At 48.7% G+C, this 13,044-nt stretch overlaps 8 protein-coding genes across 8 annotated transcripts; 3 read left to right on the top strand and 5 right to left on the bottom strand.

The window, feature by feature from the left end:
* Positions 1-41: 41 nt before the first annotated feature.
* N7479_000029 (SAP18 family protein) lies at positions 42-875 on the top strand (the record flags this gene model as incomplete). Its single annotated transcript, XM_057247727.1, has 1 exon — positions 42-875. One exon carries the CDS (start codon positions 42-44, stop codon positions 873-875), a length of 834 nt encoding a protein of 277 aa, XP_057112159.1.
* A 669-nt stretch (positions 876-1,544) lies between these two features.
* On the bottom strand, positions 1,545-2,065 carry N7479_000028 (uncharacterized protein; the record flags this gene model as incomplete). The annotated part of the gene is made up of 4 exons (XM_057247726.1): positions 1,545-1,598; positions 1,676-1,791; positions 1,955-1,990; positions 2,047-2,065. The coding sequence occupies 4 exons, from the start codon at positions 2,063-2,065 to the stop codon at positions 1,545-1,547; spliced, it is 225 nt and encodes a 74-aa protein (XP_057112158.1).
* A 356-nt stretch (positions 2,066-2,421) lies between these two features.
* Positions 2,422-3,303, bottom strand: N7479_000027 (glutathione S-transferase; the record flags this gene model as incomplete). Its single annotated transcript, XM_057247725.1, has 3 exons — positions 2,422-2,777; positions 2,829-3,214; positions 3,266-3,303. 3 exons carry the CDS (start codon positions 3,301-3,303, stop codon positions 2,422-2,424), a joined length of 780 nt encoding a protein of 259 aa, XP_057112157.1.
* A 909-nt stretch (positions 3,304-4,212) lies between these two features.
* On the bottom strand, positions 4,213-5,256 carry N7479_000026 (2-hydroxyacid dehydrogenase; the record flags this gene model as incomplete). The annotated part of the gene is made up of 1 exon (XM_057247724.1): positions 4,213-5,256. One exon carries the CDS (start codon positions 5,254-5,256, stop codon positions 4,213-4,215), a length of 1,044 nt encoding a protein of 347 aa, XP_057112156.1.
* A 1,667-nt stretch (positions 5,257-6,923) lies between these two features.
* N7479_000025 (FYVE zinc finger domain-containing protein) lies at positions 6,924-8,012 on the top strand (the record flags this gene model as incomplete). The annotated part of the gene is made up of 2 exons (XM_057247723.1): positions 6,924-7,352; positions 7,623-8,012. 2 exons carry the CDS (start codon positions 6,924-6,926, stop codon positions 8,010-8,012), a joined length of 819 nt encoding a protein of 272 aa, XP_057112155.1.
* Positions 8,013-8,547: 535 nt separating this feature from the next.
* Positions 8,548-9,238, bottom strand: N7479_000024 (Acyl-CoA N-acyltransferase; the record flags this gene model as incomplete). Its single annotated transcript, XM_057247722.1, has 2 exons — positions 8,548-8,943; positions 9,020-9,238. The coding sequence occupies 2 exons, from the start codon at positions 9,236-9,238 to the stop codon at positions 8,548-8,550; spliced, it is 615 nt and encodes a 204-aa protein (XP_057112154.1).
* A 388-nt stretch (positions 9,239-9,626) lies between these two features.
* On the top strand, positions 9,627-11,434 carry N7479_000023 (rRNA (cytosine-C5-)-methyltransferase RCM1; the record flags this gene model as incomplete). Its single annotated transcript, XM_057247721.1, has 2 exons — positions 9,627-9,824; positions 9,887-11,434. The coding sequence occupies 2 exons, from the start codon at positions 9,627-9,629 to the stop codon at positions 11,432-11,434; spliced, it is 1,746 nt and encodes a 581-aa protein (XP_057112153.1).
* A 125-nt stretch (positions 11,435-11,559) lies between these two features.
* Positions 11,560-13,024, bottom strand: N7479_000022 (uncharacterized protein; the record flags this gene model as incomplete). Its single annotated transcript, XM_057247720.1, has 4 exons — positions 11,560-12,551; positions 12,601-12,669; positions 12,725-12,850; positions 12,907-13,024. The coding sequence occupies 4 exons, from the start codon at positions 13,022-13,024 to the stop codon at positions 11,560-11,562; spliced, it is 1,305 nt and encodes a 434-aa protein (XP_057112152.1).
* Between the last annotated feature and the right edge of the window lie 20 nt (positions 13,025-13,044).

Here is a 13,044-nt window from a genome sequence, read left to right as displayed (position 1 = left end):
ACTAGAAACTGCAACGTCTGATTTTCACCTTACTATCTATCATGGCCGCTCCGTCGCGAGAGGGCCCCAAACCCTCAATCAACCGCCAGACCACTGCACCTTTTCATTTGAAACTTTTCTACCGAGTCAACAACTACAACTCTCTGTCCGATTATAGCATTCCAGTGCAACCACGCCGTGGAGGACCGGTGAGTGGACCAAATGCCATTCGTCCAGCATCACCTGTCGCATCAGCAACACCACTCCCACCACATCTGGAGATCTACACATGGCAATCTTGCACACTTCGCGAGCTCTCACAGCTTCTCACTTCTGCTCTTCCATCATTACTCCCTGATCCGCCCGTTGGTACCCGTCTTTGCTTCCGATTGATTTACCCCGATGCGCGCGGCGCGGCGATGGGCGGCCCCGATGCGCGTGGCCGATACTTGAGCAGGGATTTAGGCAGTGTCATTGTTGGTCCTAGAGATAGCCCATTGCGCGCGGACGACGACGACGACGAAGATAAACAAGAAGCACGACCCCGCCCTGGCCCACTCCGTTTCCAGGGCTCCGAGGCCGATAGGCCCCTGCAGGATGCCCGTTTTATCGTCGGAGACTACATTGAATGCGCAATTCTAGCACCGCTCGAAGACGGATCCATTGCACCGGCACTCAATGGCGCATCAGGCCCGATTCTGGGACCCAGAGGTGGAGGTGGAGGCGGCATGCGCGCGTTCCGGGATAATGGCTATACTCGTGGACCTGGTCGGGGTGGTCCCCGTGGAGGTGGTGGTGGTGGTGGACCTCCCCATATGCCCCGAGGTGATTGGCATCGTGGTGAGCGATTGCCTGAAGGTGGACGCGGAGGCCGTCGTGGATGGGCCCCATATTGAAGAGCGCGAAGCAAAATCCAGTTCGAAAGCAAGTTTATCAAAAGGGCGATGAATACCCATGTTGAGTCATTGTATGATTATCTAGTTCAAACCCAATGGAATTAATTATGTGGTGCCATCAAAAATTAAAAACAATAGTAACTGGTGTGCCGCTTGCCTTGGCAGTTTATAAGCATCGCGTTCTATCACTGTTAAAGAGGCAACTATAGCTTCATTTTAGAGCATTTCAACAATATCCGTGGATATGCTCAATGCGTACCAACTACGAAGTACATCCATAATTACCATGGCCTAAGGAGTATATAAATGCATATCACAAGTCCCGCATACCAACGAGCAGCCAGTAAAATGGCTGATACCCGTCTTTTTGGTGAGATACTCGGGGGCTATATGTTTGACCTTGGAAGTAAACCCCAGGTTCCACGCTCGTGAACCAAGTCAACAAAACAAAGAAATCCATGCGATATATGCTTGTAATAAAGTACACGGCCCACGCGACGGGCACCGGCACAAAAAGAAAGAGTCATCGGGCAATATCCCCTCAACACACGAGTATCTCCAACCTCTCAGTGTGTAGTTCTCCATGTCGCATCCTGTCACAATTGCTGCTTGGTACGGGTTTGATAACAAGACGTGAGTTGAATTATGAAATTATTCATCGTTGAATGTCTACCACTCGGAGATCGGATCTCCCCTGCGCTTGCCACGGAACTCGAACTTGCCCTGCATATTGTTAGCGTGTCTCTCTCCGCGGGATTGGACCACAATCGCAACCCAACCCACAATGGGTTATTCCATACCTCGTACTTGTAGGCAACGTAGCCAAGGATGCCAGGAATCAGGCCCATGTAGACAAAAGATATCATGGCATGGCGCGGGGTCCAGCGCCAGTACTTGTAACGGTTGGCATTGAGTTCTATGGGTCCGTTAGTCAATCTTCAATCGTAGATATATCATGTCGCGGGGTGCTGAATTGGAGAAAGGTGCTCCATGTAGCTCTCGTATATGCTTGGGCCAGTGTAATGTGCAAGATTCATTCGGAAGCCTAGATCGTGGGAGATGGGGTTGGGGGCATGTACCATAGTATTTCTGGAGGGCCGGGTCGAGAATCAGAGCTGGACAATGGGTTAGCAATTCAGGTCACTACACTCATAGGGTTCTCAAGACTCACACTTGCTAGGACCAGCCATTGTTGCGAGAAGCGTGGAAGCGTGGACTCAGAATCGACAACGCTTTGCAAGCGTTCGCCGGGATTGAAGTTGAAGGTCACATGATGATGAATCAGCTAAATGACGTAATCAGCTTTCGTCGAGGTCTTAACAATTTATGCCACAAAACTATAGTATGCTATGCTGTAGCATGCAAGATAGAAATATACATATAACTTTGTTCCTGTCTTAATCCGTTATTTTTATTCTTGTATAATACTGTCATTATTGATATCTGTGGTTGCGGAGATGTGCCACCTTGGATATCCGAGATCATCCGCCAACCAAATGCTCTCCATATACACTGATGTAGCTACAAAAAGATGTCCATCCTTAATTTACATAGAGGCTGAGAAATTTCCCTCAATCTCCTCAACCTTCTTCACGGCACGCTGATACCCCTCATTTCTCTCGAGGCGGTTGGCATACTCAACAATAAGAGGGTATTTATCCTTATTTTTCTCCTCCTTCAGCGATCGCATGGCGATAGCAATGACTGGGAAACTTAGCAGGATATCGGCAGCTGTCAGCTCCTTACCGCAAATGAACTCGCCACCATCGGGAGATGTGCGCAGCTGTTCCTCAAGGAAGGCGAGGTTACCCTCAACGTTACGGGTCAGGAACTGATTTTCAACTTGCGATGCAACCATGTTGGTGATAGGCCGAACAAAGAACGGAGGGGCGTTCCGAATGGCTTTTTGGAATGTTAGCGGTACTTGGGGTCTCTAAATAAAAGATGACTTACAGTCGTTGACTAGAGTCATCACCAAGAAAGGCATCAGACTGCCCTCCACATAGTGCATGAAGTAGCGATAGCGCATCCACTCCTCGGTCTCGCCACCCACTTTACCCTCAGTGCCGGGCGTGTACCGTTGTGGTACTAGCGTCGGTCGCGTGTTACTGAAGTGGTCACAAAGATATTCCGCGATCGCACCAGACTCTGCCAATACTAGCGGTTTTACGGCGCCCGGTGCCTGGATGGTGATCACGGGCGACTTGCCCAGCGGGTGGATCTCCTTCAGCTCAGCAGGGGCGAGCTTGTCAGCGCGGCGCTTGAAGGTTTTCAGCTCATATTTCAACTGCAATTCTTCCAAAAGCCAAAGGATTCGGTGGCTTCGAGATTTCTCGAGCCTGGAATGTGAGTTAATATGATTCTGAAGAAACTATGGCACGGGGGCATACCAATAGAGAGTAATCTTGCAACCTTGATTGTTGTCCATATTGTTATATAATGTTATAGAAATGAAATAGAAATAGAAAAATCCAAGTCAATAGAAAGGAAAAAGGAGTTATAAATACCTGCACATGAATAATGATGTCAACCTTGAAAATGGCCCGAGGCTTTTCCAAGTTTATCTCCCATAAGGGGATAAAGGACCGAGAACTGTCCCCGAGACATTCCTCTACTTTGTATGGAGTAGTTAAATTATTTCACAATAATGCGTAGCAATATATACCCTTTGTGTGGCGACTACTATCCTGGATAGCCACCTTGATCACCCAAATTGCCAAATTGGGACTGGACTGGTTCGAGCTGGATTCCATCCAGATCTATATTTTGATATGTACACATGCAATTTCCATCATACGCTTCTCAGTCACTTATGCACATATTTGTGTCGATCCTCCCACTACTGAGGCTTCATCGTATGTAAACTATTCACATTTGTCGATATAGGAGCATTGATGTGAGAAGGACCTAACTAGATCGCCCGAGGCGCGGCATCTTCTAGAGCCGCGTGTATTCCATCGTACGTGACAACAGGAGCTCATTCTCGTTGCGCCAAACTTCAATCTGAGGTGGTTGGATGGGTCTTCAAGCAATTCCATCGAATTTTTGCTGTGAGGATTGATTATTTCATCTGGTTGATCTCTGTGATTCCACCGGTTATTCATAGAAAGCGATTCTTTTCCTGGGTCGGACAAGCTGTCCAGTGCCAATTCCAAGGGACTTGACCATGGCGCGGTTGAAATGTATCTTGATAGGCTATACTTGCACGCGGACCTATGTAATTAATAGAATAGATGATACCTTGATTGAAAGCGCTCGATTTGATAGATTAGTCAAAATATTCCAATGCATAGATCCATGGATGTTTTTATATACAGGTATGCTTTTCGGACATCCTTTAGAGCCTCACGGGTTCTGTGTCAAGGGGAACTAATACATGTCCCTCCGTAACCAAGGAGTTCTTGCAGGAACGGCCCGAGGCCAAATCAGACAAATTGCCAAGTGTGACCTCGGCAATCTCCTCGAGGGCCTCACGCGTGAAGAACCCCTGGTGACCACAGATCAGGACATTGTGAAAGGTCATCAAGCGCATCAACAGGTCGTCCTCGATGATCTCCCCGGAGTGATCATTGTAGAAAAGCTCACCTTCAGCTTCGTAGACATCCAACGCCAACCCGCCCAGTTGTTTCGTCTTCAGCGCCTGTATGACCGCGGTGGTATCGATGAGTCCACCGCGCGAGGTATTGACCAATAAGGAACCCGGTCGCATGCGCGCCAATGTTTCTTCATTGATAAGGTGCTTTGTGCCCTCGGTGAGAGGGCAATGCAAAGAAACGATATGACTTTCCTTCAGTAGGGTGTCGAGGTCAACTAGTGTTCCGTACTGGTCGAACTCTTCACCGGCAAAGGGGTCATGTGCGAGCAGTCGGCACCCGAAGCCGCGGAAGATACGCGCGGCTGCAAGCCCGATGCGCCCCACGCCGACGATCCCCACGGTCTTGCCATGCAGGGTATTCCCGAGGAGGCCTTCGATGTTGAAGTTGCCCTCGCGTACACGATTGTATGCGCGGTGAGTCTTACGATTTAGGGTTTGGATCAGGGCGACTGCGAACTCCGCCACTGCTTCGGGGGAATATGCTGGGACATTCGCCACGAAGAAACCTAGCTCTTCGGCAGTTGCGAGGTGCACATGGTTGAATCCCGCGCATCGGAGCAGGATGGCACGGATCCCGTAGGCATGGAGGGATCTCAGCACGCGTTCGTCCAGGGTGTCGTTGACAAAGACGCACACTGCGTCACAACCTTGGGCTAGCGGCACGGTCTCCTCAGATAAGGCGAAGGCATGGTACTCGATGGTACAGAGTTGAGGAAAGTGCCGCTCACGCACCTGGTCCAGATAAGTGCGGTCGTAGGATTTGGCGCTAAAGACGGCCAGTTTCATGATGGGCGTTTGTGTTGTGATTGTACAGTTGTTTTGGAAGAATTAAATTTATAAAGTCATGACGACATATGACACCTGCAAGCGGCCATTTCGGTAGACTTCAAAGTAGTATAGTCAAGTACTTCCCCAGATCCCCGACTGTAACCCGCATTCCGCAGATCTATACATAGCCTATTGGCTCAAAAGCTTTAGAAGATGGGAAACGGGTACAAATATACTACATACGACCTCTTACCTTATTAAGTAGTAGTTTGTACCTAGTATGCATCATCAGGCGGAATAGGAATACTCTAATGTTGTACTCTTTACTCTGTACGGAGTACGGAATATTCCGCGATAGCACATATTGTACTCTGTGTACTCCGTACGGATACTATTATAATATACCTCTAGGGCTCTAGGGCTCTAGGGCTTACTATGGTTAGTAATAATGTCTACAAATCCACAACTTCCCGAGGTCTTCTGGATGATTACTTTTTTGAGATTGTATTTCCATTTCCTACAAGTTGATTGGATACATCGGATCCAGACATCCGGGCTCCGGCAAAAGTGTAGAAAGTAGAAAGCCAATAGAATGACAGGAGATTGAAGTGAACCAATCATATATCGATGATAAGAACAGACGCCACGAACAGCCTGATTGGTCATTAGCTTTACGCTAATGAAAAGGATTTCTTTTTTTTTTTTTGCCTTGTTTTTGCCTTGTTTTGCCTACTTTTTGTATATACTATCTAGATGCAATTGTGATTAGATCACATGTTCTATATATATACATATATACATATGTTAGTTTACATATATATTCTATATGGAGTACTATAGAATAGACTATATTCATAATTATTTGTAAATTAGCGGAACTGTAATCTAAGTGGAGCCCGCAAAAGGAAATCCGTCAGAACTTCATAAACCGGTCTGAATCCCTGGACAAAATAGCGGTCAAAAGAAAGTATTCATGTATGTACCTACATATAGTATATAGTCCAGATTATGATTTCATATCGGGGAAGTATTAACACTACAACAAAAGGAAAAAAAAAAAAAAAAAAGTACGATGTACATCAATATATATGAAAAAAAAAGACACACGGACTACTTCCTAACTACTTAGCGCTACCTTGACCCGGAAGTATGTACCCGCCAATAAGTACAGACTCCATACATACCAGATACCAAAGTAAATGTACTCAGGTGATCCCCAACCAAGTACTCCGTACTGTACCTATAATGTACCTTCAATGTATCTGTCGAAGGTAACACTATCACAATGATACTCTCAAGTAGTATCACACACCTTTTTCGCTTCAACTCCTTTTACCCTCTTTTTATTTAAATCTTTCTCTTTTCCTCCAAAAACACCATATCCACATTTCGCATAAGTACTCTACTCTACTCCGTACTCTACTCTACAATCTTAGCAACGTTCTCCACCTCAGCCACTTACCCTTTTTCTTTTTCTCTTCGGTTGAACGGGTTTGAACGGGTTTGAACGGTCTTATTAAGTACTTCAATTAATTCCTCCTTTTTCGCCCCTCGGTATTTGTATCTGGAATCGACAACTTTTTGCCGCCGAGATTGATTTTACCCTTTTAAACTCTTCTTCACCCTCCTTTTCAATTCGCTTCCCAACTTTCACCACTTGACCTTAACATCCCTTCTATTTGATCATGGCGACTCATGTTTTGAACCCCGTTATCAACCCGACTACCAACCAGATTTCGGTTTATGGTCAACCCTCCCCAACCAACTCCGCCACCAACACTCCTTCCAACAACTCCCCCACCTCCCCTCGCATGGCCACCGCTTCCCTGCACCAACTGCCTCTGCAGTCGCGCCAGCTGCGTCCTCTCAAGGGTCCCCTCTATGTCCCTGCAGCTCTCCGACCCACTGAGCGACCCCAGAAATCGTCTCCCATTACCCCACCTCGCAGCGTGCATGGCTCTCTTGATAGCCTGCATGAGGAATCGGAACCTATCAGCCGTCATTCCACCATGGAGAGCGAATCCAGCGAAATCAGCCAGAGCGCCCAGCATGAATGGATGAAGAATGAGCATCTGGGTGCAGTGACTGGTCTGCCGACCCGTACACACTGGAAAGTGAGTATCTCAAAAACGACAACACCAAGAAAAAAAAAAGAAAAAAAAAAAACCTCCCTCTCCCTCCCAGTTCCCTTCTTTTCCCTTCCCTCGGCGCCTTTATAGACATTTGTTTCGATTTGAATTGCGCAGTTGTCAAAGCAAATGTCGTGTGAGCTCGTCATTTCTCGGAAATGGCGTGCTGGTTATCCGCCTCATCCCTGTCGCATCCCAGCCACATATCCCTTTGATCATCTTACATTGACCACACTTACTAACTTCATCCCTCAGGCTGACTCTGCTTCTTCCCACTGTGATTCGCCCACTTGCCGCTCCTCATTTGGTATCTTTTTGCGTCGCCACCACTGTCGTCACTGCGGCCACGTCTTCTGCGCCTCTCACACACCTCACCTTGTTCCTCTTGACCAGGATGCCCGCTTCCACCCCGATGGTGTTCCATCCCGTGCCTGCGATCTGTGCTGGAGTGCCCACCAGCGCTGGGAAGAGAATCGCTCTGACCGTCTGAACAAAATTCAGAACACCATCGATGCTCAGCAGATTGGCGTCTCTGTTCCCGACTCTGAGATCATGAATGCTGATGAGAATTCCGAGTCCACCGTGGGCCAGACCGGCGAGGTTGCTGCCTCCGTTCCTCGTGACTGGAACTGGAGCACTTTCTAAACGCATTGCCCTGGTTCCTTCGGTTACTGTGGCCAGCAGGACTGCTGCAGCTTGGCGTTTTACTTGATCTCTTCATAATCTTTTCACTTTCTCATGCTCATGCGTGATCGGTTTTTTTTTTTCTCTCTCTTGGCGACCATGGCTTCGGCGTTTCTGACGGGTCCTGTACCCTGGGTTTTTGTTTCTTTTGTTTTCTACGGTCATGTTATGGCTTAGCATCGTGCCTAGAGGGTTTTCATCGGTCCTTAGCGACCCGGTTGCTTTCTGTTTCTGTTTCTTTTTGCTTTGCGTTAATCAGGATACCCCGTCGGTTTTTCTTTATTTGCGCGGTGATCTTACACTTGATGTTTCTTCTTCCTTGACTAGTCCCATAAGAGTATGTGGCAGTTTTACAATTTTCCCAGTTGATATCTAGTTCGATTTAGTTCGATCTAGTTTGAATCCATTGATATTCTGAATTTTGAATGGTTTTTCTTTCCTTTACTCGTAGGCTATATCACTTGTTCCGTAGTACGTCTTCTCTCTCTGTAGATCCTTATTTATTGAGAACCACCCGCTGAAACATACCCACATACTCAATCCCCTCCTCGTCCCACCGACCCAGCGACTGATCCGTTTCAAATTCAAACCCAGCATACATCCCCACCACATCCACCTGAGCATGCACAAGAACCAACCCCCGCCACGGAATTGGAGTAACAGGTGACTCCCTCCTAGCAGCGATCTGCGCCGCAGCCTCGTCTACATCTGCCGCATGCACAGCCGCCCACTCCAGCGCTATTTCCACTAGCCGTCGCCCAAGTCCGAGGCCGCGGAACGATGGCATGATCGCCACCCGCGTCAGCTTGATACAAGGTTCATGCTTCCAGTCGTATTCGGGGGCTCCCTGCGCAACTGCCGCTGGTGGTGCCGTGAGATGGGCGTGGGGCGTCTGTGGAGGAGGTACCAGGCGGATCACCCCCACAGGCGTGGAGATCGCGGTGGAGTTGTCATATACTAGTATGTACTTTGTAGTACCCAGTGCCAGCTGTGGGAATCATCGCTGTCGATCTCGGAGTCTGCGGTGCAGTTCTGCTCGTCGATGAAGACGCCTTCCGGACTATCATTGCATCATTGAAGATGGTGGGGTTGGTATTGGTGCTGGTATCTTGGGATGGGAGTACCAGCTTTGCCTGGGGTCCTGGGGGCGACTGCATTGAAGTGCTGGGCTCTAATTTTCGTGCCATTCTGGCCAATGATGGAGAGTATTGAGCATAGATGGTATGGTCTTCAATGGCAATGATGACGAATATTTGGGGGGTGGGACGTAAAAGTTGTAGCAGAGGTTGATTCAGATATATATGTACAAAGTAGACACCGTCAAGATCAGCTACAAAACATCAAACGCTATCCATCGTTGAATGTATCGGACACAAAGAAACTATAGTCTTATCATAGCTCCGCTACGACATTCGAGAACTAATGTAATAAGCCGTGACTACTAGATATATACTACATAAGTTTCATGATCCAAACCAATCTATACAATCAAGTGCAAACAGAGCAAACAACTCCAAAATATCAGTTCGATTGCGAAAATCTTCAATTTCTCCGACCAACATTTCATTCTCCTCAATGTCCCTCTACTTTGATGCGGTCGCTATCTTGACCACGCCCTCATCAGGCGGCTCGTTCAAGTCTCGGGTTTATAGTGCTCGGAACCTCCGCGCATCTCCAGCTCAGATCTATGCGCTGACCACCGAGGCTGCTAAATGGGACACCGTGCTGGCAGATGTCATTGACAAATCAGGCATTCTCGCCTTGGAACGCAAGGTGAGTTGACCTAAACAAGCCGCTGGAGATACCTGCTGACTGACTAGATGATTTCTACCTAGCTCTCTCCACTCCTCGCTCTTCTCCTCGTTCACGATCTTCTACTCGCGAAGAAGGGCATTGCCGCCCCGGCAACCCACACACTCCGTCAAACTGTGGAGCGTCACAAGGCTAGGCTAAAGGCTGAGTTCACTAAGGCTCGTGTCCGTCGTGGGTGCGCCTCCGTCGAGCAATTCAAGGCTGTTGTTATTCGTGAGAAAAGACTGGCCGATGGGACCAGCCATTTCGTATACCCGCGCTGGGTGCGCATCAATAACATCCGCACTACCCTCGAAGAGCAGCTGAGCACTACGTTCAAGTCTTACCGTCGGGTAGAAACTATTGCAGAATTGGCCCAAGAAGACGAGCTGGAAAGCCGAAAGCCAGAGCCGAGATTGTTCATCGATCCTAACATTCCGGATTTGGTGGCGGTGCCTTTTGGCGCAGACTTTACTGCCTCATCTGCCTATAAAAATGGTGATATCATTCTACAGGACAAAGCGTCCTGCTTCCCAGCGTATCTCCTGTTGGGTGACCGTGGGCCCAGCGACCCATGGGAGGGTGACTTAGTTGATGGCTGTGCCGCCCCAGGGAACAAAACTACGCACTTGGCCTCGCTTTTGGCTAAACAACAAAAGGGTAGCAAGAACAGCAAACAGAGAATCTTTTCTATGGATGCATCTACCGTGCGTTCTAGAACGCTGCAGAAAATGGTTGGTCTGGCCGGTGCTGATTCGGTCACTGTACTGCAAGGTCAGGATTTCCTCGCCCTTGACCCAGAAGATGAACAGTTTGAAAAGGTTACTGGGTTACTGCTGGACCCCAGTTGTTCTGGTAGCGGAATCATCGGCCGCGACGATGTCCCTCAGTTCACACTCCCTGCCGCGGCAGCATACAAGGCGCCCAAGTCACATGGAAAGAAACGAAAGCGTCCGGACAATGATGATGAAGCAGGTAGCGAGCAATCGAAAGCCACCATGGGAACTCCGCAGGCAGAGCCCACAGATGAAAATGATATTCCGGATGGGACTATTGACCCAGAGCGACTGACCAAACTATCAAGCATCCAAGCGCGAATCGTTGAACACGCTCTGAGTTTCCCGAATGCTACCCATGTGACGTATAGTACTTGTTCTATTCACCTGATTGAAAATGAGGGCGTCGTGGCTCGGATTCTGAATTCCCAAGTCGCTAAAGAGCGCGGCTGGCGCCTCCTGCGGCGCGAGGAGCAGCCTGACGGCTTGCGCCGATGGGAGAAACGAGGTGTGCGAGAGGAGCGACCAGCTTCAGGAGAGATAGGACCATTAGGCACGGTAGACCTCTCTGACGAGGCACTCGAAGCGTGTATCCGGTCCTGGCAAGGTGACGCAGAAGGTCTTGGAGGGTTTTTCGTTGCTGGATTCATTCGTGACCCTAGTCACGCTGTCGCGACCATTCCGGCTAAGGAACGTGGAAATGATGAGCACGATGAGCATAGTGAGAGCGATGAGAGCGACGAAGAAGAAGAAGAAGAAGAAGAAGAAGAAGGAAAGGATGAAGACGATGAAGAATGGGGAGGATTCTCCGATTAGACAAAATCATATTAATGCAAGTTTGGCCAGCCTGCAAAAATTCCCCAGGGCATCTGTTTGATATCATACATTCAAGTCTTGTGTGGCGTATTATGCATTGAAGACTTGAACAGACGCATAGACGATTAAAGAAATTTGCGTGATCGGTTTCGGACCTGTGAACTGGTATATATGTCCAATTTGACAGCAACTAGGACAACCTCGTATGCCCCGGTAGGCCCTTTCTGCACTTGCAATCGCCATTGTCCTGTCCGAACAACCCATGACCCATCATGATCTGTATTATCGACCCGTGGCCGTTTAGCTGGAGGCACGCCATCAGTGCTAGCGCCAGCTTCGGCCTTGGCTTTCGGTATCATCAAATGCTGAGGGTCTTGTTCTCCATCCACCGTGAGATCAGTTTCATGGTCGACACGGACCTTGATTGGAACTTGGCCGAATGGTGGGTGCGAATCAGGCAAACTCATCCTTTTGCCTACCGTCTGTAACAGACTGTTAATTCTTTGTTTTGAAAGGCCTAGGAAGTCAGCACGCATGCTCCCCCGATGAATCAGACTAGACTCGTCGCCTATCTCAACCACCAGATCGGCGGCGTTCTCGTCTACGAAGGGCCGCGTGTATGTGACCATTCCACCCACTGCAGGTGACCCGGAAACGCTATCAAAGGCAAACTGAATTCCAGACGGTCGCACATCTTCCAGCCGGATGACGATTTCCAAACGGTGGCTAAAGGGATTCGTCGTTATCTGATGCGGTATCAACTTTTGTTCAAGGCCGCGCAGGTGGAAATAACGACAGTCGCGTAGGAGGGACGCCCGATGATCCTCGTTTCTAATGTGTAGCGGATACCCGCGCAGTAGATGCAAGAGCTCATCAAAGACATCCGCGGATCTGTTCGGAACGCTTGGAGGGACGATGGCCGGAGGTCGCAAAAGACCCTGGCGGTCTAGGCCCGGGAAGACTTCAGCCGGGGAAGCAAAGAAGGCGGCGAATCCAAGGGTAAAAAAATTCGGGGCATCACCGGGTCCTGAGAAGATATCGCGAGGGATCTGGAAGTGGCGGTCGCCGATTTGAATAAAGCATTCTGACTCGAATAGCTGGGACATCAACCGGGGCACTGTTAGGTCAGCAATTACTTCCAGGTTATTTCGGCAGAGGATGTTCACATGAATAAAATTGCGCATCTGCGAATAGCTTCACAAATTGCGCGCCATCTTGGGGCCGGACGTGGTAGCCTGGATGCGACCATCAGTCTTCATCAACGTTGTGTTTGTCTACGGACTCTCATACCCTGCAGATGTCTAGCGATCTCGCGGAAAGTTGTAGGATCACGATCGATATAGAGGGTCCTGATGTTGGCAGCATCTTGACTTTGAAGCAATTGATCCTCAAAGAAGCGTGAAAAGTAGGATGGAGCTGTTGCCAGGGGGTTAGGTCCAAGTCGGACGGGAGAGAAGAAGAAGCATGTTTACCATCAGAGGCAATTGAAGCACCCGAGAGACGAAAGATCTCGGAACCAATTTGAATAGAGAAAACTTTCTCTGTAGGCAGGTTACATTTGCTAGAGCGAGTGGGAATGCGCATATCCATATTTTGTGTTCTTGAGGAGA

The sequence above is a fragment of the Penicillium vulpinum genome (genome assembly GCF_028829585.1).
Source record: "Penicillium vulpinum strain IBT 29486 chromosome Unknown utg000001l_segment0_segment0, whole genome shotgun sequence".
Lineage (NCBI taxonomy): Eukaryota > Fungi > Ascomycota > Eurotiomycetes > Eurotiales > Aspergillaceae > Penicillium > Penicillium vulpinum.
The sequence above is the reverse complement of the archived record's forward strand: the minus strand, read 5'-3'. Positions and strand labels throughout refer to the sequence as shown.